Source organism: Corythoichthys intestinalis, chromosome 16 (assembly GCF_030265065.1).
Source record: "Corythoichthys intestinalis isolate RoL2023-P3 chromosome 16, ASM3026506v1, whole genome shotgun sequence".
NCBI classification, from domain to species: Eukaryota; Metazoa; Chordata; class Actinopteri; order Syngnathiformes; family Syngnathidae; genus Corythoichthys; species Corythoichthys intestinalis.
In genome coordinates, this window is record NC_080410.1 from 31,508,935 (window position 1) to 31,534,642 (window position 25,708).

At 40.2% G+C, this 25,708-nt stretch overlaps 2 protein-coding genes across 2 annotated transcripts in view; one reads left to right on the forward strand and one right to left on the reverse strand.

The window, feature by feature from the left end:
• On the reverse strand, positions 1-11,305 carry LOC130931656 (integrin alpha-3-like). The gene is made up of 27 exons (XM_057860596.1): positions 11,148-11,305; positions 10,936-11,063; positions 10,781-10,866; positions 9,616-9,752; positions 9,443-9,549; positions 9,272-9,364; positions 6,757-6,816; positions 6,356-6,512; positions 6,102-6,295; positions 5,934-6,022; positions 5,730-5,863; positions 5,562-5,639; positions 5,431-5,498; positions 4,857-4,993; positions 4,634-4,777; positions 4,132-4,229; positions 3,912-4,062; positions 3,649-3,732; positions 3,464-3,543; positions 3,025-3,102; positions 2,850-2,952; positions 2,515-2,691; positions 2,294-2,428; positions 1,497-1,610; positions 1,093-1,182; positions 897-1,022; positions 1-826 (listed from the first exon to the last, which is right to left on the reverse strand). Exons 1-27 carry the CDS (start codon positions 11,303-11,305, stop codon positions 632-634), a joined length of 3,201 nt encoding a protein of 1,066 aa, XP_057716579.1. The 3' UTR covers positions 1-631.
• The window catches only part of ifnphi2 (interferon phi 2), a 20,388-nt gene continuing 5,475 nt past the window's right edge, over positions 10,796-25,708 (forward strand). The window contains exons 1-3 of the mRNA XM_057860595.1: positions 10,796-11,078; positions 22,819-23,032; positions 23,140-23,382. The gene's annotated coding sequence lies outside the window, so the exon portion shown is untranslated. The remainder of the gene's footprint in view (positions 11,079-22,818; positions 23,033-23,139; positions 23,383-25,708) is intronic.

Below are 25,708 nucleotides of genomic sequence, written 5' to 3' on the forward strand. Positions count from 1 at the left end.
AAGAGAGATTCGTGCATTAAGACCTGCGGTATGAACCTAGCTTTAGTTTAGCCTAGCGTTAGCGATCAGACAGTTACAAGTTTTACAAAACGCACACTCCAAATACAAAACAATTAGAGCAAAAGATTGTCATTTTCCAATGAAAGTACACAATAATTTAGACACATCTCACTTGGGAGCTACTTTTAGACGGCCCGGAGGCAAGTCTGAAGTTCTCCCTTACTTTGTTGTTGTTCATCTTCTTCTTGGGTACGCGTACTAATATTGTTACTCCTGTATCTTCTTGGAATATATGTTCATCGGTCCTCGGAGACTGATCCTTTTTTGTTGTTGTCAAGTTTGATTAATTATATTAATTAATTGCTGAATTAAAATTGCTACTTTTCAGTTAATTGTGGATGGATCAGAGTAAAATTTGGTAGGTGTATTCTAGGGATGTATAAGCATCGATCCTCAACGATAATTTTAATTTTTTTTGTCTCGGGGTGATTAATATAAACATGACGTGCCGATATATGGGTTTGTAGGTTCCGAGCTCGCCAGTAGAGGGAGCTTGGCAGTAGTAGTTCATTTTGAACTTTTTAGAACCGGGAGCTACCTAGTAACCATGTACAGTAGGTGACCCTGCCGTCTAGAGAGTCCCAAATTGCCGTGGCGTTTCCATCACACATCCGTTCACAGCAACCCACGTGCGCCAGGGTCTGGGTTTGCTAGGCGTTTCAGCCAAGATGGCATCCTGGCAAGTGTGCCGCTCTGCCGCCGCCACCAGCCGACCCTGGTGCTGTGCCGCCGCTTGCCACGCTTTCTCACGTGTGAAGAAGCCACACTGTGAGGCGGAAGGAACACAGGAAGTTAGCAGGACACGAGCAGGACCTACTCCCACCCAATAACCTTACCTTCCACAGCAACACACAAATCAGAGCTAGTAGGGCCAGTCCAACCAGGACTGCCGCCACAATTGTCCAAAAGGAGACCCCACTGTTGGCCCGCCCCATCAGGTCGGGGTAAACGTGTACCTCCAGCTGTCAAAGACAACCATGATGTGTTATTCTTCTTCTTGTCAGCAGTCAAGAGTAGTAACTCTAGTTGCACCTGAGTACTGGGGGCCTCTGTGGCGATGTGGGAGCCCAGTCTGAGAGTGGCCCAACCCCGGATAAGCATGGCCCTGGCGTCCATGTAGTGCTAGCACAGGCATAGACAGACATTATTATGGTGCTCCATTCCAGGTTGCTATGAAGCTCTTTCCATAATTTCATTGACATTTTTCAAAGGAGTTTTCTAGCATACACCATATGCTTGCAATCCCGCTTAAGGACCGTATAATTGTACTAGTTAGGCATAGAAGTGCTACCAGTTTCATGACACTGGAATACACGTTAAAATGAAGTCAAAGAGTACACTCAATGGACTCTCAGCTGGATTTTAAGGGTGTGGAATCAATCCAGATGGTTTTCTGTAGTGTTTGTGATGATGATGGGTTAAAGGAGAAGGAGAACCTCTAACATAGTGGCCTTCCACAGTCGTGCATGTAGTGTCACGCTTGCACTCTTCTTCACGTGTGACAGCCGACACGCAAAGTGCACGCACTTGGCACCACCGTTCATGCAGTCCTACACGGACACACAGACATAGCCAGACTAATAGGCAAATAATCACCAATCGCTTATCAAATTAATTGACAACTATTTTGATAGTCGATTTATTGTTTCAAGACGCTCTTGACCAAAAAAATTGTCCAAAATCTCTTTTTCTGTTTCATTTGATAGGAAATAATTTCTTCTCGTTTTGATTTTTTTTCTGCATTTTTAATTAAAAAAGAAAAAAGCAGTAGCATTCTCCTTTTTACTTTTATTTAACTTAAATAACAAGATCATAAAACAATATTTTTCTTCTTTTTTTAATGTTTTGATCTACTTAATTTTTAAGAGACTGAAACGTTATTTTTAATTGACACAGGAAAAGTAAATATTCTCAAATTTTTATTTAATAAAAACAATATCAAACAGTAGGTATCAGATTTCTGTACTCTTTGATGAAAATAGACTGATTATCGTTGTAATTAATTATATAATCAAAGTAGGTGATTGCAAACATCTGCTTTTGCTGCAGAGAACAAGAGTACTGTACATAGTTACATAATTTTCCTCATTTTTTCTCAGCAGTGCGTATTTTTTTCTTCCAATGCACATTTGCATTTAAAATGTTAAGTCTAATCGTGATATAACTAACTGGTGACTAAGCGACTATCTAACTTATTGGATAAATATAGAAAAATACTTTTATGGGGCCCAACCAAGATATGAGATCTTTCGTCCTCAGCCTTCAAGTGATGGACAAGTGAGCCGAGTCCCGCCCTCTTGACCGTCCTCACTTCCTCTTCCTGGAACGGACTCCGCCTCTTCCTTCCCATGCTCTCCTCTCTCGACATCTGTTGAGCAACATACGTTTGCTTAGCGTGTCACATCAGTCACCTATCTGTCAAAATTTGGACTTATGGCATCGACAATTTCTGACCTTTAGGCGGAGAGGGTTGACAATGTCACCCGGCGGAAGGCATTGCGCTTTGGCAGTTCCGTTCAGAGAAATCTCCGTCAGGTAAAGAAGTCGCTTTCCATTGGACAGTTCGCTTGGCCAATCGAAAACCAACTCTAGGTCGTCCTGGCGGTCGACCTGCATCCCGCCCACATACACCTGACAGAGGGGTCCACACAAGTTGTGTTCTGACAAAGTGTGGACCAGAAGAAAGAGTAGACTCTCTCTCTACTTTCACCAGAAGCCCAAAAATTATTTTAAATCGTTTGTTCTTTAGTTATCTGGAGTAGAACAAAAAAAGTCAGCCTTGTACTGACCTGTAAGGTGAAAATGAGCAGAGGGCCTACGTCCTCCGTGGTTCTCATAGCTGACTCGCCCAGCACGTCACCACTGTAGGGGACGGGACCCGGCTGACGTGTCCTGTCACCAGCGAGAAGAGGGTCATGCAGGGACAGGGACCGTGAGGTCCCCACTTTGAGATACTGTACTCACAACGTGAGGGACATATCCACTGAGTAGTTGACAGTCAAGGACAGAGAGACTGGACCCAGGTCCATTTGCTCACTGAGCCTGGAAACAACAACACGAAACCTCAAACTTTCTAAGTAGTGTGACATATTCTCTCAGGACCTCCCCCTTAAAATCCCAACCTTAAATAAACAGAACAATCATGTGCAGCCCTAAACTCTGTTTAGGTATTATTATTTTCTTTAACATTTCAAACTAAATATTCATGACCTGTTCAACAGAAAGTATCTTCATCAATTTCAACCCTTAGATCAATTTCCAGTTTTTTTCATAGGATCTCGGCTGGGTTGGATCCTATTCCAGTTGACTGCATGCAAGAGGCGGGGAACGTGCAGGACTCGTTACTTTACCAATCGCACTTCCGTTTTGAACCTGTTGGCTTAAGAGTAGATGTGTGTCGTACGTGGACATCTGGAGCAGTGTCTCCATCTCTTGAGTGTCCCATCTGATTTCTGAAGGCTCATAAATTAGCCACACTTCAACCTGGAAGACAGACAGCGATTAGTACCCCTGCAGCAGCAGCAGGAAATCAAAAAAAAAAAAAAAACTGAACAAAGAACAAACAAAGGATATAAGTTGATTCCACACCATCTCGTTGCTTTTGAATGGGTTTCCCAGCTCACACAGAACCATGGAACCTTCCACAGAACATTGGACTTCCTGGACACCACCCTAAAAAAAGCGCAGGTTGTTCTAGACAAGTTCATGTCAGGTCCAAGTTCAGTTCCATTTCAGTCACGTCTGGATGTCACTTATGTCAGGTCCTTCAGCAAAGGCTGGGCTTTCTTGAGGACCTAAAGGTCTCTCAACAATATTCAAGTTCAGGTTGATCAGTGACTCCTAGAACACACCTTAGTGCGGACTCCCGAGTAGACCAGCGCGGGTGGGACGCTAACATTGAGAGTGGCCAAGTGAGCGTCCTCTGCCGTGTTGCTGACGTTGACCTGCAGCAGAAGACGCTCAGTGCCGCCCTCATAGAACCATATCTGACGGCCAGACCGCCTAGAAGAAGCCAGCCCATCAACAGTGGTCCCTTCAGCCCGCCGGGATCGGCACTTTTTTAAGACTTACGTGCTCAGTGGCTGCTGCCTGGCATCAGTGAAGTGGGCTACCATCTGTAGGTTACTGTGGCAACGATTATCGAAACCGCATGCCTTCTGGATGTGGACCTTGGGAAACAATACCACAGCTTTCCCATTCCTTGTTTCTAGATAATGGTGTGTTACTAGTTGCAGACATGTTTAGAGGATAGTAACACATGAATTGAATTGGTGTTTGTTGCCGTACCAGATGCTTGTCATTATTGTCACATTAATTAGGTTGAAAAATAGCAAAGCAGAACTGTCCTTGACTGAAAATTGTCCAAGGTGAGACAAATCCCAGACTAGGAAGGGTCACAAATGTTACAAGTTAATACCATTACTCCGCTATCCGTTTCTTCACTTTTCCCACAAAATACCTCAATGCTCTTGTAACGTACCTGCAGACCAAGAGTCTGTTTATTTGAACCCCCTCCTCCATACTCTCATTTTACGCAAACTAATTGTTTATTGAAAGAACACCATTTACAAACCTGCGTCCTGATGGGTCGCGGCGTTTGACTCAGCACGGGGAAGGCCATAAGGTCCTGGAGGGGGTCTCTGTTCTCTGGCATCATCTGATGTAAAGACACGTTCAGCGAGAACACCAATGCCTCCACATGATTCCGGACTGGAGTCTGACCCAAAGTTGCAAACAAACAGTTCACGCCTTTTGGAGGACCTGATACCTTCCCACCGGAGTCCCAGAGGTCTCACCACCAGTCCGACACGAAGAGTTCTGCAGCGACGTCGTGGAACCAGCAGTGAGCCCAAGTAAGTGTTCTGGCCATTGCTGCGGAAACGTAGTCGGGGCTTCAGGCTGCTGATATCAGCGGCCACGGTGAACAGGACGGCTGACGGACACCCCGACAGTGTCAGCAAGACACATGTTTACAAAATTGTGGACCGTGACTGATAAATTCACCAACAATTTTAGGGTGTTATCAGGTTGGAACCTAAACGAATTCAACTTGTTAGTCACAGCACCAGTCTAGAGTGTGTGCCTGTTTGTGTATTAGCTATCGTGACCTTGATTCTGATTGGTCCGATTAGCAAAACAAGGTCATACAGCCCCTTTGTGTATTTATTCCACACACGAGACACAGCAAGGACACACGAGGACATTTTGTTGTCATGTCTGTTTATGTGTCATATTTGATAAATTGTCAGCTTTAATTGGTAGCTTCAATCTGTCGGCTGAACCAGTAAGTTTAAAGGAAAAAGGATCTTGATGATGATGCATCTCTGGGCTTTATGTGCATGTAAATGTGTTTGTTTTGTAACCACTCACTGATGTTGTGTTGCTGGGGAATCTCACGGGTGCGCCACGTGTACCAGAAACACACCTCCACCTCAATACTGACACAAATAAATTACCAGTTAATATGTTGTTAGCATGTTACCAAAGTTTAGTCGTCTCACCAAAAGTCACAAGCTTTGGGGTCCACGATATTTGGAGATACACGGATGGTTTTGTTGAGCTCCATCACTGGACGAGACCTGCATGCACAATCAGCATAAGTAACAATTGCCATATTGTCTTGCTGTTTCCGATTTGAAAGTGGCCAAATGGAAAGCGAGAATGTGTGCCTGAGCAGGATGACGGTGTCGTCCAGAGAGCCAATCAAAAGGTCTGGAAGTCTGTTGCCATCCACGTCCACTCCGCCCGAGAGGGAGAACCCCAAAGTGGAAAAACGGGGAGACAAACTGCTACCACTGATCACCTGCATGGGGAGACAAAGTGCATTCAGACTCAAATGTGCCCATGTGTGCATGTTTGTGAGTGTGAAGCACCTGACTAGGTTCTGTGGTGACACCGGCGCTGCTCCCACGCCAGATCATCACACTTCCTGTTCCGTGGAATGGAGCACCCACCGCAAAGTCTGTATGACAGTGTTGCCATCACATCAAGTGATAATAAGATCATATGACCTCCCACGGTCACAGAACGAGCCCCCTCACCCTGGAAGCCATCGCCGTCAAGGTCCCCGGCATGGGCGACGGCCATCCCAAATGCCGACGCTGGTGGCCCCTTCAGCACCGATGTGGGAGCTGAACGGAAATAACCCCCCTCATTTACATACACGTACACGGCCCCGCCTGCTTCCTGCCTCCGTTGGAAGTAGAATGGCGCGCCAACCAGCAGGTCACACCACCTGTGGGCACGGGCGTGTGCAGTTGGATGTTGCGACGCTTGAGGGCGTGGCTTCACTCACCCGTCGTTGTCCAGGTCAGCAGCGGCTATGGCGTTCCCAAAGTACGAGCCTGTCTGCTCCCCTCGCAGGGTCTGCAGGACAGACAGCCCGCCACTGCTGTATTTGACTGCAAGCATCACGGAACCGCGAGCATCCTCCTTGGTGTCCTTCGGGGCACCTTTTTCGAGGGGAAACTACAATTTTACTATGTGGCCTTGAGATCCAGCCTCTTTGTGTAGTAGTCCTCACTTTGTACTACCACTAACTTGTCCCACCATTGAGTGCAATAGGAGAACAAGTGATAGTGAGGGTACTAGTACACTGGGGTGAAGCTGGAAGCAACTTTTCCACAACTTGATTCCTCAAATCAAACATCAATAGTCAAATACAACTTATTGGAAGGGCACAAAAGAAGTCATCACCTGCCACGATGGTGACTTCATCCCTGGAAAGAAGGCCGGCAGCCTGCGTAACTGAATACCCTGCACACACACACATAACATCATGTAGTCCTTCCAAACAACATTGGGTTGCCATTCACCGCCAACAGTAACTTCATTCTAAAAGCAACCTTTATGGTTTTCGAAGTACCTTAAACCCGATGCGTACGGGATTGATTCACCTGTGGACATATAGTGGGGAGAACAAGTATTTGATACACTGCCGATTTTGCTGGTTTTCCCACTTGCAAGCCATGTAGAGGTCTGTAATTTGTATCATAAGTTCTCTTCAACTGTGAGGGACGGAATCTAATACAAAAATCCAGAAAATCACATTGTATAATTTTTAAATTATAAATTTCTATTTAACTGCATGAAATAAGTATTTGATGCATTACCAACTAGTAAATATTTCGGCTCTTAGTTATTTTTTAAGAACCCCTCCTGTTCTTCACTCATTACCGGAAGTAACTGCACCTGTTTGAACTTGTTACCTGTATAAAAGACACCTGTTCACATGCTCAAACAAACAACGTCCAACCTCTCCACAATGGCCAAGACCAAAGAGCTGTGTAAGGACATCAGGGATAAAATAATAGACCTGCACAAGGCTGGGATGGGCTACAGGAAAATAAGGAAGCAGCTTGGTGAGAAGGTTACAACTGTTGGAGCGATTATTAGAAAATGGAAGAAGTTCAAGTTGACGGTCAATCTGCCTCGTTCTGGGGCTCCATGCAAGATCTCACCTCGTGGGGCATCACTGATCATGAGGAAGGTGAGGGATCAGCCCAGAGCTACACTGCAGGACAGAGAGCTGGAACCACAGTCTCGAAGAAAACCATCGGAAACACATTACGCCATCATGGATTAAAATCCTACAGCGCACGCAAAGTCCCGCTGCTGAAGCCAGTGCATGTCCAGACACGTCTGAAGTTTGCCACTGACCATCTGGATGATCCAGAGGAGCAATGGGAGAAGGTCATGTGGTCGGATGAGACCAAAATTGAACTTTTTGGTCTAAACTTGGCTTGTCGTGTTTGGAGGAAAAAGAAGGATGAGTTCAACCCCAAGAACACCATCCCAACCGTGAAACATGGAGGAGGAAACATCATTTTTTTGGGGCTGCTTCTCTGCCAAGGGTACAGCACGACTGCCCCGTATTGAGGGGAGGATGGATGGGGCTATGTATCGCCAGATCTTGGCTGACAACCTCCTTCCTTCAGTGAGAGCCTTGAAGATGGGTCGTGGCTGGGTCTTCCAGCATGACAACGACCCAAAGCACACAGCCAAGGCAACTAAAGAGTGGCTCCGTAAGAAGCATCTTAAGGTCCTGGAGTGGCCTAGCCAGTCACCAGATCTGAACCCAATAGAAAATCTATGGAGGGAGCTGAAAGTCCGGTTTGCCCGGCAGCAGTCCTAAAACCTGAAGGCTCTAGAGAAGATCTGCATGGAGGAGTGGGCCAAAATCCCTGCTGCAGTGTGTGCAAACCTTGTCAAGGACTACAGGAAACGTTTGGTATCTGTAATAGCAAACAAAGGTTTCTGTACCAAATATTGTTCGATTTTTGTGATGTATCAAATACTTATTTCATGCAATTAAATGTAAATTGATTATTTAACAATACACCGTGATACAAATTACAGACCTCTACATGCTTTGCAAGTGGGAAAACCAGCAAAATCGGCAGTGTATCAAATACTTGTTCTCCCCACTGTAGGTAAGTACTGCGGGGATGCAAAAGATCCTGTGTGAGCCCAGCATATCTGTAAAAATTATGTCGCAAAATACTGACTATATTGTGGCAAAAACAGAGTCCCATTGATAATGCTAGTCCTGTGCGAATCTGCATGTTGGTGTATGTTATTGTATCTGTGCACCTTTTCTGTTTATTTCACAGACTTTTCTCTCTAACTCCTGTAATTGTGGAGGCTTCTTGCAATTTTGACTGCTTTTCGAGATCAAATTATAATACCACCATCAATACCCTTTTACACCAAATGAAACTGGTGCTTGATGAATTATAGTGCTAGTGCTCTGTTGGCACTAATCCCAAACTTCCCAAGAACCAGTTTCATTTCCTGTCTGCAAGAGGCTCTCGAGCTATTGTCTTTGCATCACCGTAAAACATTTGTAAATCCGTACATAAACATTAAGTAGCATAAAGTGTCTACGAAAGGAAACCTGAAACAACAATGGAGGAGCTCATCATATGCATGCAATTGATGATCCTGCACATGCATGCCTACCTAAAGATACAATGCCAGAAGACTACACGTCTTCAAAGTCAGAAGGAACGGCAACTACACATGAGGAGAAAGGTAATTTCCAAAACTATTGTGAGTCTTACCAATGAACGTGTTGGTGTTGACCATGCATGCATTGGATACATAAGATATGAATCACTACTAGCCCTCCCGGTTCAAATTGACTGGATCTCAATCAACGCCAATGGTAATGAATGAGTAGGTCTAATAGGGCCACATTTACTCGTTTCACCTAAGTAGATGTTTCTACGCTGCAGGTTTGGGAAGGAGCTCCTCCTGGTGTCGAAAAGAACGTGAGGATTGCTCCACGTCACATGGACGTTTCCTGCAGTCAAGCCAAGAAACGAGGAGGAAGATAAGTCAAAGAAGCAAAAACAGAGAAAAACCAAGCCAAAGGACACACCTTGCCATTGGTAACTTCCTGGTGATCCAATGACAACGTCGTGGCGGAAGATGGAAGCGGACATGCCTGAGTTACACATGACCTCGCCGCTCACATCACCTAGGTGACTACATGCAGACACAAGATGCTGAGCGGATTGGCCCCCTAGCATTGCGCTGCCGGTGTCTCAATACCTGCACACCTGCTCGGGCGCCCGCCACCGTTCGTCGGTGTCATCATAGCGCAGGTCGCTGCCGCGGAGATAGCAGCGACCGATCATGTGTCGGAGTTTGGACGCACCGTAAACCTTCACAAATCGATGACCGCACGCCTTCGGGAAAAATTAGGGATCAATTGATGATCGAAGGCCATTGTATCAAATATTGGAAAATATTGTATTGTGTATTGGTGATTTACATACATTGATTTATCAATCCAGGTCATTAATCTACAAAACAGCAATACGATCAAATAGATAGAAAAGCAAAACATCAATCAATATCGACTTCTTTTAAGTTTGACTGCCTTAGGTGAATTGTAATTGATTTGGTTTGGTTTAATGCAGGGGTGTCCAAACTTTTTGCAAAGGGGGCCAGATTTGGTGTGGTAAAAATGTGGGGAGGCCGACCTTGGCTAACGTCCTTTACGTAGAACAATATATTTAAGCAAATTTTAACAAGCCATTCTGTGTGTCACATTTGCTTTATTAATTTTCTTAATTAATAATTTCAACAATCTCCCAACTAGCTTTTGTGACGTTCTCTTTCGACTCTCGGGCTCTTGCGAAATACTGCTGCTGTGAAATTAAACTAGCTTCAAGTTGCTTCAATTTCTCGCTACGTATCTTTCCTGTAATCTTGTCGTAAGAAATAGTCCAATTTCCACCTATCCTTGAAGCGTTGGCCGTCGCAGTCAAGTTTCTTTTTTTTGTTGATTGTCGCCATTTTGTCGCCATTTAGAAAATTGGGAGAAAAGGGTCTCATGGGGTAATGTTGCTTAGAGTGCTGCTGCCTTTTAGTGAGTAAATGAGGAGCAGCATTTAGTGTGTAAGCTACTTCATATGCTGGTAGCAGTACTGCTGACCAATTTATTAAGTCTGTGTGTGGGCCAGACGTTATTGATTTTATGACTGGGGGCCGGATGAAATTTCACCACGGGCCGCATTTGGCCCCTGAGCCGGACTTTGGACATGTCTGGTTTAATGTGTAAATGATATCGTATTAAATCCATCGAAGACCCGCCAAAAATTGAAATCAAATCGGTGTCAATGTTGACCTCCTTTTTCCCATTCCAAAGCAAAAACTTTCTTTTTTCTTCTCGCAGAAAATTCAATTGGCTGTCAATCAGGTGCCAATTTACCAGGACACGCCCCCCAGGAGCCTCCTGACTGGCCAGTGACACGCCCAGCCACATGTCTTCAACCAGGTCCTCGGAGGGGTCCAAGTCTGAAATGCAGCAAGGGAGAGGGGGCGTGGTCAGCAACTGCTGGGCGCGGCTCCCCCCGCCCGCCTTACCTGGCTTGATGAGCGACAGCCTCACGCAATCCGATCGGTCAGCGTTGATCGGGCAGCTGTACACGGCCCCTGTTCGATTGGCCGGGACCCCGGGCTCGGCCCTCTCCCTGGGAGCTCCAACCAATAGGCTTTAACCAGCACAGGTGATGACACACAAAATCAATGCTAATCTTTGGTTTGTGTGGAAAGGTCAAAGGTCACAGGTTACTCACAGGTACGTGTGTGACTTGAGGTTCAAATGCAAAGCGACCGAGAGTCCAAAGAAACTCCCGTTTTCTCCCATTTTGATGAGTGGAAACCATGTGTCCACGTTGTACGCCACGCACGTCAACACGCAAGCGCTCACAAACATGCATGCGCATGTCGCCATAGAGACACAATACATCTTGAAAAGATGAGCAGACAAAGACGAGATATGAAAGTGATAAAACTTTACATGAGAAAACATTCAAAACGGGATGTGAAAGCACTACAACAGCCTTTCACTGTCATAACCGACTAATTGTAAACTAATCAATTATAATTAATCGACAGCTATTTGGATACTCAATTCATCTTTGAAACATTGTTGACCTCAAAACTGCCTAAACCAAATATATATGGCGGAAAACACAGACAAGACTGAAAAAGCAGTTTCTGTTCTTGCATTCCTCTTTAAAAGAAACAGCGGTATTTTAAGCCAAAACAACTGTTGTGTTTGATAGAACAATATGTCTATATGCTGCTATTAGCAGATTCATGGCGCATTAAGCCCCCGAACTATTTTTAATTTGCCCGTTTTACTCTGGAAACCCCCGTTTACAGACGTCGCGCAACCGTTTTTGTTTCAACCCAGCCATGAAAACAAGGTAATTATTTTAATTAAAAAATATTAATTTACCATTCAAAATGTCTTTCATTTTTAGCTTAGAATCATTAATTGATGTCTAATATTTTGTTTTTTAAAAAAAAGATTTTTTTTAAATTATTCACTCGCATATTTTAAACTTTTCAACAAATTACGTCACAATGAAAAAAATGACGTCTGTAATACAGTCACGGATATCTACCTCATAACTATCGCTAAATTGTATTTTTTTGTTACCATCGCATTTTTCCCTGATATGTTAGATGATAAATAATCGCTCGAAAAAAAGAAAAATTGGAAGAAAAAAAACATTTAAAAGGGTAAATATATGAAAAATAATCTCGACCACTCCTTGATGTCCGCGATTTCTGCATCGCGACCCTTGTTATATTACCATGTTTCACCCATAAAATCCCCCAAAAATCCAGCTGTAGCCTTTCACAGCTGTGTCTTGATGCTCAGTGATACATGCGGTTGCATGAGTTTTTTGATCGAAACAAGGTAAGTACGCGATAACATCTCATTAAAGTCATGGCGTCTGTATTTCTGCTCTCGCGTGCTCTCACCTCCAGATAGGGTTTTGCTGTTTAAAAAACTTTTTTTTTTTTAAAATGCCCTCCAGTCTAAAATTTTTCTTCCCCCAGAAAATTGAGATTTTAAGTGTTCCAATGATGTATCACACATGCATATCAGACAATTTTGAAATTTGGCCAAATTGGGGGTCTCAGAGCGTAACTTCAAGTCACCTGAGTGTTTTCCACCATATGTACACAGTATAAGTGTATTAAATTTATATGGGGAAAAAAACAGTAAGACTGATTGTCTTAGTCATGAATTAAAGTTTTCCTCGTCGTTGTGTTCAATACAACAGTAACTAACGTGATCAATACACGATATCAGACACGTTAGTCTATCCATCGCAAATATAATTGTTAATTAGTCGACTATCAAAATACTCATTTGTAGGAACCCTAAAAAAAATCCACCATCACAACTCAAATAAGAAAATAAAACTTCCCTTATGCATGTAATGAAAAAAAGATAACATGAATGTCACCAAACGTAATGCAACATAAACTTTGAACACTAAATATTACTTGAACACGAGCACCAACTAATGACATGGAGACAGTAAAGCCCAGTGATCGTGCTTCAGTACCATTGACTGGAGTATACGTCCAATCAATTTGAACTGGGAGCGGCTAACAGCGGTCATTCGATAATTCAAATGGATTGGACATCTGTTTCTATCAACGACAGCCAATCAACCCCAATATCAACATTTCAAGCAGACAGGAAAAAACAAAACCAACCTGTTGAGATGAAAGTATCTCCGTCAGCTCGTGGGGTGGATCCCCCCACACCTTGTCGCGAGTGGCAGTCGTCCACTCAGACACCGACTGACTGTCCTCCTCCTCGTCCTTTTCGTCTTCCTCCCTCCTTTCTCATTCTTATTCTCCAGCTGAGGCGCTCGCAAATGAAATCATGTCTGCACGCCCGCCCACACACGCACAAATGGATTCGGGAGGTTTACTAGGGCGAGGGCACCTTCATTGTTGTCTTTTATTGTGTATGTGTGTAGTAACATTACACAATGGGCCTTTCTTGGCTTCCTGTCTTTGTGATTGGGGTTTACTTTTCACTCATTTTCATTGTCATCATCAAGATCAAATCATGACCGGGCAGTAAAAATGACATCTTCATCATCACACGGGCAGTGATTTCGGTGGATGGACACCGGTTCACATTTTGAATAGAAAAAGGGGCGTGGCCCTTGGAGGTCACGCAGAGGTCGTCGTAAGGCTAAAAGCTCTTGGTCCCTGAAGGCGTGGACAGTGGACAGCTGTGACATCATTCAGATGATTGAATGAAGCGAGTCATTGCACTTTGTGTGATGCGAGTGTGAGCCAAAACAAATAGAAGAAAACCAAATACTTACTGCTTTAATTATTCTCTAGGCCAGTGTCAAACTGAAGAATGTGCTACCGTGTAGTGGTCAACACTGGAATTACACCCAAGGAAAACATAACTAAGCACCCCAGGTTTACAAAATTTTACTTAATAAAACATTTTCATTAGGGTTCTTCCGATCATGTTTTTTTGCTCCCGATCCGATCGTTTTAGTTTGAGTATCTGCCGATCCCGATATTTCCCGATCCGATTGCTTTTTTTGTTTTGTTTTTTTTTTTGCTCCCGATTCAATTCCAATCATTCCCGATAATTTTTCCCGATCATGTACATTTTGGCAATGCATTAAGAAAAAAAGTAAATAAAACTCGGACGAATATATACATTCAACATACAGTACATAAGTACTGTGTTTGTTTATCATAACAATAAATCCTCAAGATGGCATTTATATTATTAACATTCTTTCTGTGCGAGGGATCCACGGATAGAAAGACTTGTAATTCTTAAAGGATAAATGTGACTTTGTATATTGGGACTAAATATTGCCATCTAGTGTATTTGTTGAGTTTTCAGTAAATGATACTGTAGCCATTTAACTGTTCTGCCCAAATGCATGATGGGAAGTGCAACCATGACTGTGCGTCTTGGCACCAATTGATATATCTTCTCTGCGTTGGGAAATATTATAGGGTGTTAAGAAAAAGATCAACTACTACCTTTCTTCCCCACATTGCTTCCCATGATATTTCTATTAATTGAGAGAGGAATTGTAAGGCTTTAGCCAATTAAAAAAGGCTCTAAAGGCTGTCAAAATTCACTCTACTCATTTTACGCTGCGTTTTAGCTCTATATATAGGTAAAACGGCACCATTATAGATTGAACGCGACAATGCGTGAGTGGGTCGTGCAGCGCATGCGTTAATTGCGTTAAATATTTTAACGTGATTAATTTTTTAAAAAATTAATTACCGCCGTTAACGCGATAAATTTGATAGCCCTAAAACTAAAGACTCTGGATGAGTGTAAGACATTTTGTCTGTAACGTTAAATTACAATTGGAAAACGATTTAATTAAAATATATATATATATTAAAAAAAGGGATGTCCGATATTTTTTTGCCGATTCCGATACTTTGAAAATGACGTGATCGGGACATCTTTAATTTTTATTCATTAATTTTCCTAGCCGCTAATCCTCAACAGGGTCGCAGGGGTGCTGGAAACTATTCCAGCTAAATATGGGCAAAAGGAAGGATACACCCTGCATCGGTTGCCAGCCAGTTGCAAGGCGTACAATCATTCATTCACGCGCTCATACCTAGGGACAATTGTGAGAAATCAGCCTACCATTCATGTTTTTGGAATGTGGGAGGAAACCACAATACCCGGAGAAAACCCACGTAGGCACCGGGAGAACATGCAAACTCCACACACGAAGCAGTACTGTATTTGATAGCTGCTTCATAAGATCGTCATAATTATGGCATGGCACTATCATGAGCATTAATGAATGCTTAGGACAGATATCATTAAATGTCATAAGGCAAATTTCGTCTCTTCATTTACGTCCAGCCCGCATTTTTTACATCCATTCAAAAGTGACATAAACGTGACATGTCATGTCATATTTATGACGGTCCTATGACACCACTGTCAAACAAAGTGTTACCCAGGAAGCTTTACAAAACATTTAAAATAAAAATAAATATAGAGAATATATGGTGGAAAACACTCATGTGACTTGAAGTTCTGCTGTGAGAACCCCAATTTGGCCAAATTTCAAAATTGTTCTATATGCATGTGTGATACATCATTGGAAAGCTTAAAATCTCTATTTTCTAGGGGAAGACAAATTATGAACAGGAGGGCTTTTTTGACACCTTAAAAGTAGGTCGAATCAGGTGAGTGAAAAATGGGAAATTTTGGGGGTTAAATTCCAATACCATAACATTTTAATTTTTGCAATGGGCTTTTAAAATATATTTTCAATTATGATTAAAGACTGTGAATGCAAGATACTGACAATAAAAGGCTCCATATGCATAAAGGGAACATATAAATGTTAGTACATAACGCTATTACACTAACTATTTATTGTATTTAGACTTGAAGCCAAGGACCTAGGCAGGGGATCAAATGTAGGGGTCTGCAACTCTGTTCCTCGAGAGCCGCTATCAAGCTTGTTTTCCATGTCTCCCACCTTTAACACACCTGAATCAAATGATCAGCTCATCAGCAAGCTCTGCAGGAGCCTGATAACGCGCTTGATTATTTGATTCAGGTGAGTTAAAAGAGGAAGCTGGATAGTGGCTCACGAGGACCAGGGTTGCAGACCCCTGATATCATCCCATAATAAGCAATCTAAACGGCAACAAGAAACGAAAAGATAATGGACAGCATGCTAATCAGTTAGCCTGCTGTGTCCATAATTCTCGTGCTAGCGTTCGATAATTAAGTGATAGTTATGAGGTAAATATCCATGACATTTTTACAGACACTATTTTTTTTCATTGTGACATAATCTGTTTAAAAGTATAAAATATGCGAGTGAATACTTTTTTAAAGTAGTTTTTTTTTTTTTTTTTTTAAACTAAATATAGACATCAATTAATGATTCTAAGCTAAAAATGATAGACATTTCAAATAATAAATATAATTAATTACCTTTTTATGGCTGGGTTGAAACAAAAGCGGTTGCGCAGCGTCTGTAAACGGGGGTCTCCAGGGTAAAACGGACAAATTAAAAATAGTCCGGGGGCATAATGCGCCATGAAACTGCTATTGCAGCATATAGACATATTGTTTTATCAAACAACAGTTGATTTTGGCATAAAATACAGCAGTTTATTTTAAAAAGGGGTTCAAGAGCAAAAACTGTTTTTTTCAGCCTTGTCTGTGTTTTCTGGCATATACGTACATTAGGGACCTGCGATTGGCTGGCAGCATGTTCAGGATGTATCCCGCCTACTGCCTATAGTTTGCTGGGATGGGCTAAAGCGCCCCCGTGACACTGAATGAGTAAATTTCTGTTCTTTTTTTTTCACTTTATTTTATACGACTTTTTTATTACTGTCAAATAAATACATAGCACCCGGTTCAGAGTGTACCCTGCCTCCTGCACATAGTTAGTTGGGATAGTCTCCAGCACCCCGCGATCCCTGGGCGGAAAAGCAGTAGAGAAGATAAATGGATGAATTAAATAAATAAAAGAAGATTTACTGCTGCTATCTAGTGGTCAGCGCTGGATTTACAACGAATAAATTAACAACCTAGCATTATTTTTCATTAAAAGTTGTATAAGATGAAATAAAAATTAAATGGGAGAATATTTACAATTAAGAGCATTCAAACAATTCTTAGGTCAACAATATCTCTAAATATAAAAATTGACTATCATCATGGTTATTGATGAATTGCTAATCAACGAGTTGACGGTTTGTCAATTGTATCCGGAAGAAATAGCCGGAAAATAGAAATACAGCACAAAATAAACTTTTTTTTTTTTCTAATTTATAAAATCAATACAACAGAAAATATATTTTTTAACCTTTTTGTTTTTTCTTTATTTAAGATATATTTGTAGAAATAATAAACAAAAGAACATTTATTGCTTATTAAATTTTTATTTTTAATTGGAAAATGTAAAAATATAATCAAAATACAAACATTTTAAAAATAAATAATATTTACTATTAAGAGACTCAAATACTGGTATTTGGACAATTTTTAGGCCAACAACATCTCTAAACATGAAATAAATCAACTACAAACGATGATAGACAAAGCAGAGTTGCTCGAAAAATGAACAGTTCTTTCATTGTCCGCACAGTAACTTTGGCATATTACCACTCACAACACTTAACCCAGTACTTCTCAAATAGTGGGGCGCGCCGCGCAGAGCGATGCCAGGGGGGGCGCATGTGACCTCGGGGAACATGCTTTTTTTTTTTTTTTTTTTTTTTTGCCGTACTTGAATAAAGTGTACTTGCACATCCACTCAGTGGGTGGCAGTGGCGCTCTCATTTTCAGAGTGCGCGCAGTATTTTTGAACTAAGGAAGAGCACTCAGCACACACAGAAAACATGAAGAGCAGTGTGCCGCCGCCGCTATCGAAAGCCGTTTTCCGACCGGACTCACTCACGCAGCGACCCACTGTCTTGTCCGGTGTAGGTTCACTATCCTCTTCCCCTCACTATCCACTCGCTCTCGCTGTATAAGCTATATAATTGGCCGAGGAAATGCTGTCCCGTGAAATGCCTGTTTAAAAATGTTCCCGTTGTTACTTCTTGCGTTCGCTTAAAAGTGCACATTTAAAAAGGAAAAGTGATGGATGATACTCCACGCAGAGCGTATTATTAACAAATGTTAAAGTTGTATAAACATATAGCGAGAATAAGGAACGTCACTGACAAGCGCAGGCCCCCGCGAGTGGATAGTGAGGGGAATAGGATAGTGCACCTACACCGGCTCTCACGTCGCCGCCCGAGAAGTGCAATTTTTGGCTTGGGATCGTCACGACGACCGCCCTCACCTACAGTTCTACCTCGGCCGCCGAGAATGCGCTTTTTTCGTGCTGTTTGCCTTTTAGCTTTGAGTTTTAATACAGTGGGTGATGACGAAAGACCACTGTTTACTGTGTCTAAAAATAATTATAGCAGACAGCTAGAAGCCAAATCAATTAAGACGCCACTTAAAGACATTAGACCCCAATCTCATTGATAAGCCGCTTGATTATTTTTCAGTGAAAACGTGCCGAATATTGCCAACAATCGTCCTGCTTTGTCAGTTTTATATCAGTAAACCAGTGAGCATTGACATTGTTAGCATGCTCATTGCAAAATAACTCCACACTATTGCAAAGGAGGTAAATACTGTGAGCAGCAAAAATAAAAACTGTCCTTCTGTCCAAGGACACTCTTTTTTTCTTTTATTCAGTTTTGTTTTTTTGAGTCCATTTTTTTGGCATATTGTCCTCATGAGTGAATGTTTCTAATCATTTTTAATTTGTTATTATTTACTGATTTTATTACGTTTTATTTTTCTGTATCAAATGGTCAAAAATGTACCTTGAGTGTATTTTTTACAGTTTGGATGTGACTTTTTTTTTAAATTCAGGCTAATTGATGCGTGTCAAGTCTTCTCTGTTACAAACAAAACAATGTTAATAAAGTTATACTTTATTATAAGTTGATCTATGTTACTTTTTTTCTTTATTAGAAACAAAGGACTCAATGTTAAGCAGATGCGTATTTATAATAGTAATTTTATAGACAAATGATAATATTTACAGTGGCGGCAGAGAGTTTGGGGGGGCGCGAAACATTTACGTCTTCCTTGGGGGGGCGTAACAGAAAATAATTGAGAAGCACTGACTTAACCCAAGGAAATTAGAGTTGTCCCATAAACGGATTTTAAGGCGCCCCCGGTGGCCGAAAAGTGTCATTGCATGAAATTGACTTTCCTACATATATATAAAAAGTTGTAAAGCAATAAAACTGCAACAAAATTGAATGAAATGAACAAAAAAATATATTTTTCAAATGGGTCAAAATTATTTTTCGAACAGATCATGTGACTAGCACCTTAGACGGTCATTTGCTTTGCATATGATTTTCAAAAAATAAAAAAATAGGGGAGGGCAATTTTATTTTTCAAATGATTTTTTTCTTTGATTGAAAATATTTTTGATTGAAGCAAATTTTTTTGGGATTGAATGATTTACACACAAATGTCCTACCCATGATATGGCCCAAACACAAAAAGGATTGCTTCGATCAAAGAAAACTTTTTCAATGAAAATTTTAAAATTAAGTGTTCAAATGCAAATTTTTCAATCTCAAATACTTTTTCGCATTCAAAAACGTTTTCTGTGATTGAAATTTTTTTGTTTTTTTTTTTTGATTGAAGTGATTTTTCTTTTTCGAAAAATACATATTTTTTGAAGCAACTTATTATTTGATTGAAAAATAAAGACAAAAATGTCCTAGCCAAAATGTGGCCCAAACACAAATCAACATTACTTCAATCAAAAAATAATAAAATAAAAAAAAATTTCACATTTATTTTTGCTTTCAAACATTTAAAAAAAAAATTTTTTTTATTGATGCGACTTTTTTGGATTGAAAATATGTTTTGATTGAAGCAAGTTTTAAAAAAAAAAATTTATTGGTGCAACTTTTTTGGGATTGAATAATAAAGACACAAATCTACCTCAATATGGCTCCGCCCAGGATATACAATTTTTGACTGGGGTAACTACACTGGCACGACACCGGCGGGCGTACCATATTCAATGGATGACGATGTTGGCGAAAAGTATTGCCTAAGCAGCCTGGTTTAGAATTCCCCTCAAGAATGATGGGAAACAAAAAACGCTCATTGTCAACTTATTATTATAAATATTCTTGTAAATTAAGTTCGGGGTCATCAACATGTTGTGGCCCCCCCCCCCAGCGCCAAAGGTCAAACTCTGCCTATGAGCTGATAATGACTTTTTAACCGATACCCTGATATTGTCCAATTCCAAAATCTCATCCTGATATCAAACCGATACCGATATATGCGGTCGTGGACTTAACATTTAATGGCTAATTGTCAGGGGTGCACATAAGTGGTCCGCATGCTCGCATGCGGACTGGACATAGACAAACGCGCTGGCCCTCAACGGCTTCCATACGCTTTTGCGTACCGATGGCTGACCACTGTATTTGCGGCGGACACGAGAAAATAACTTCTCAAAATGTCGAAGAGGCAGGCCACACTGAGTAATTACTTCCGTGTTCCCCCACCCCGGTCAAAAGACAGACGACAGAGACGTCACCGGAGCTACCGAAAAAAAGGACTTTTGCTGAAAAGTGGCTACAGGAGGTACCATGGCTAGAAGCAAATGATGCTCGCACGGAAATGCGGTACAAAATGTGCCGTAAGAATCCCAATGTCGCCGATAAGAGCAGCGCATTTTATGTAGGGTCAAAGAATTTCAGCCATCCAAACTTTGAAAAGCACGAAAAAAACAGAGCATGTGGCAATTAAGCAAACTATCGATGTCAAACAGGACCCCACTCGCCCTATGGACAAGTGGCGGAATAAAGGTAATGAACAGCGACATGCACTGACAAACGTGTTTTTGCTCGCATTTTACAAAGCTAAACATGCACGTTCAATGAGGTCTTATGAGGAGGACATCCCACTTTTAAAAAGGCTTGGAGTTAATGTGGGAGCCGCATAATGCCCTTTATTTTGAATTGGTGCTTTTTATTTCTTTACATTTCACTTCAAAGTAATGGCGATTTTGTTAAGCCAGTTGATGTTAATCAAGCATTAATTGTTAATATAATTAATTAAAGTTAATTGGCTCTAAGTAAAGCTTGTCATAAATTTATCGCATCAGGCGGGTCGGCTCTCAAGCTCTATGAGACCAAGTCACATCTCCAGGTCCTCCTCTGAGAACCTGGGCAAAAATATTATGTGCACCCCTGCTAATTGTATTGTGATACCCCACTGGATCCTTTAATAATGATAATACTCATCTAAAAAATCCCAAGCATTTTAGTTTGAGGACATCTAATGGTCAATAAGCATAACTGCTGTGCTAAGCTGTGACCAGCCCTTGTACAAAGGCATCTATATTTACTTTGAAGGCAACATGCATATTGGCCCAAAACCCATAATGAAAAACTGATGTCGATATTATCCGATATCATTTTAAAATGCTTTTGTCGGCCGATTTTATCAGACAACTCTATAGGATATTAAGATATGATCATTTAAAGCCAGCCATCCCAGTTCAAATGGATTTGTCTGTCAGTGTCAGAGTTGGGTATAGTAGCCCAAAATATTAATCAAGTAAGATTAGCGTGACTTCAAAATAATATTACTCAACTAAAAGTAGCCATCCGACCTCAGGAACACAGACTCACTTCCCATTTTTCAATCAAAACTCAAAACTCACCTGTTCAGACTCGCACATCCATAATCCTGATTTCTTTGCGTTTTACTGTTCTGCTAATTATTTTCATGGATTAGTATTTTATTACTTTTAAATGATTGTAAGGCGACCTTGAGTGCCAGAAAGGCGCCTTCAAATAAAATGTATTATTATTATTATCCCAAAAATGTACTCAAATACAAGTAAAAAAGTATTTGGTGAAAAGAATACTGAAGTAATGAGTAACACTGTAAATAACTGCTTACAATGTTTGATTTTTTTTTTCCTTTTTCAACAATGGTATTTTTTCAGCACAAAGTTATCTATATGAACTCTTATTATTATACTGTACTGTAACATATTACATACCCACATTAAGCCAAATAAATAAAACAACAACAAAAAAATTTGATTTCTGGAGAGAGAGAAAAAAAATACAGAATGAAGCGTCATTCATCCAAAGAGCATGAGTGACCTCCGATGGAGAAATTGGAAGGATCATAGCACCGGTTTTCGTGGTCAATCGGTGACGAATAAACCCTAGGATAGGGGCTAAAATCCGCACTTTCAAGTCATGTTTAAGGCAGCGCTCTATGTCAAATACTTATTTGTTTACGGTGCTTTGAAGACACCACGTGATTGAACAGGCCGGTGTGATCATAGAACGGCAAGCTTGAATCCGATTGGTATAATTGAGTTATGTGATTATTGTTGCGACGTCTCATTGGTGAAACTGGTAGACTCACTGTTGGCATATCTGGTAAAAAATAAATAAAATAAAATCTAAGATATACAATAAAGAGGAAAAATGTAATGACTAGTGAAGCCCAAAGTAGCGGAAGTAAGAGTAGCGTTTTTTTTCTTCGCAAACCTACTCATGTAAAAACTCAAGTAAATGTAACGGAATAAATGTAATGCGTTACAACCCACCTCTGGTCACTGTCAATGGCAGTGAATGAGTTTTTTTTTTTTCATTTTGGTACTTCAGCTTCATTCATGTAATTTTAAGGAGAAACACTTTTGTTAAGAAACAACAAATACATTGCATTATTGTGTCACTATCATTTTCTCTACATCTGTAAAGGACTATAACTTTATTTTCTAATCTTTAAAATAGATTTTTATCAATTTGTCTTGATCTGGACTCCTAACAGAAAAACATGCCTAAAATGACAAATTGGGTTTGTTTTTTCTGCAGACATTGGAACAATCACATAAGCGCCGATCAACTCGTGTCTCGTCTGCGTGCGCTGTCTTCGTTTTCCGTCTAAAAGCCAACTTCCTTTTGAGGTCTTACTTCACAGTAAACGTGTCAAAAGTGAAAAGCGGCGGGCGCGCGCGGGCGCAGGTTGACATCAGGCGTCCACTGGAAAGCCCACAGCCGTTTTCTTCCAATTCCTCCCCAGTTTCAGGTATAATTGTGTTTAAGTCAACTTGACTTTGGGGTCTTCTGTTGTTAATTGTGAAACTCATTTGAGTCCACTACTGATGAAATTTCACATTTTCACTGCTTTCATAGGCGATGATGACGGACTGAATTCAGAGTATTGTTGCAGTTTCCTCAACAAAATGGAATCCAAAAGCACAAATGGAAAGCAAGGTGGAAATTTCCCACTTTCAAAGAACTCTACTAGAAAGAGTCATGGGCCCACAAAGCGGCCACACCGTCCACCCGTCCGCCCCCCATAAAAGAAAGAGTTGGAGCAGCCCTAACGCATTCGACGCCTCCAGCATCTCCAAAAAGCTTCAAGATCTCCGACAGGTAATCGTCTAATAGTTATACTCTTAAATATAAATTATTTCGTCATTCTGCTTAAACCGTAATTTCAATTTTCAATAAAATCAGAGTCATCAAAAGAGGACTTTGATGTTGATGTAAGAACGTCATGATAACATTGTTGAGTTTGGTCTGACAGCTGTTTTGAACAAATTTTGGAGTGCGAAATCCAAAACCGGTCTTAGTTTTTCCAAATAATATTACATATACACGTTTTTTATAGGGCTGTCAAACGATTAAAATTTTTAATCGAGTTAATTACCGCTTAAAAATTAATTAATCATAATTAATCACAATTAATCGCAATTCAAGCCATCTCTAAAAATGCCATATTTTTCTGTAAATTATTGTTGGAATGGAAAGATAAGACACACGACGGATATATACATACAACATACTGTACATAAGTACTGTATTTGTTTATTGTAACAATAAATCCACAAATGCCATTATTAACATTCTTTCTGTTAAAGTGATGCACGGATAGAAAGACTTGTAGTTCTTAAAAGATAATTGTTATAGTTACAAGTTATAGTAATTTTATATTAAAACCCCTCTTCATGTTTTTGTTTTAATAAAATTTGTAAAATGTTCAATCAAAAGTAGAGTTAATATAATAATAAGAATAAAAATAACAATAATAAAAATACAGTGACCAAAGTCTAAGTTTTACGTGTATTTTGCATAGCTATTTTGGTATTGAATGCCAGTTCATTTTGCATTGTTGTTTAACTGTGTGTCAGAATAGGACTTCATTACTATAGACTGAAGTGCTTTTCTTTTTGTGAACATTATTTTTTTGGGAGAGATAGGAATATTATTTTTGTTGTGCTTTCACTAAACGATACTTATGTTTGTTGTGAAGGAGAAGCTTATGCCAATAAACGGCGCGGTCCAAAGAACGCCTGTGTCCACTCGCCTTTACTGTATAACATATATCTGTACATATCTTACCCAAAATACAACAAGAGACACCTAATTGCCACTAAAAGAAAGAAAACTTACCGAAATATGTGTGGAGCACAAATAGCAATTTGCATTGCATTGTGAATACAGCATAAACGTCTCACAACTACTAATTCTCCCACGTTTAGAAGAAATAACAGTATGAGTATGGAACGGCGCTGCCCCCAAGCGGCCGGTGGCATTCTCTTCACTCTTAATGTCCATAAACGGCCTCATTGTAATCTGTTTGAGGCAATCGGCGAGCGGGTCATTTAGTGCATGCGTTAATTGCGTCAAATATTTTAACGTGATTAATTTTAAAAAATAATTAACGCCCGTTAACGCGATAATTTTGACAGCCCTAGTTTTTTAAACATTATATCAATTTTTGGGGAAAATATGTAAAACTGTACTTTACAAAGGCAGGTTTTATAAAAATGCTGAAATATTGTCATATAATGACATATGAAATAAACATGAAATTCTTATTCAACTGTTTTTTTTATATATATATATATGGATACTGTAATTAGAATTATATTAACAAGAAATAGGTATAGGTGTGGAGACATTTTTTTGACATCCTAAAACAAAAAAAAAATTATGGCAAATTTGGAATTAGCGTAGCAATTTTAATTTAGTGACTCATTGAAATTTTATCAAGTTAAAAAAATATCTACTCTTTGAGTGTTTTTTGGCGACTGTAGTTAGAGTTAACCCCTTCAGACCTGAGCATGCTGCTGAAGGACATGACGTGTTCGCGTCTCTAAATAACAAATACACTGGATTTAGTTGCTATTGCCACTTCTGGGAGATGATTGGACGGAACTTTACCCATCGAAATCAAATAATGAGGTTTAGCACGCCCCCTTTGCTATTTTTGGCTCTTTGAAAATGGCTAAGACAAAACGCAACTTCAAAAAGGCAAACGTAAGTGCTCATTTCTCATTAAAAACAATTAACTTTAACATTAAAAATAACTGATAAATGCACGAAATATCCCCGACCCAAAAATTGCACTTTGTGCTTATATTTGAGTAGAGTACAAATCAGCGAAGATTTTTTTTTTGCCCAGCAGAAAAAATGTGGGTCTGTAGGGGTTAATTTCTGTTTTTATTCATTTTAATGTAGGTAATTTAGTTTTTATTGATATCTTATTAATTTACAGCTATATGTACAGATAAATAACAATACAATAATACCGGTAACTATTAATATATACATATTAAATATGTTGATGGGCACTTTAAAAACAAATTTGAATTTCCAAAAATTGGATTATGTTAATTGATTTTCATAAAACAAAATGATTCCATGATAATCAAAATTTTTGTGGAAATTTTCTTTGGAAAGGGTCTGTAATAAT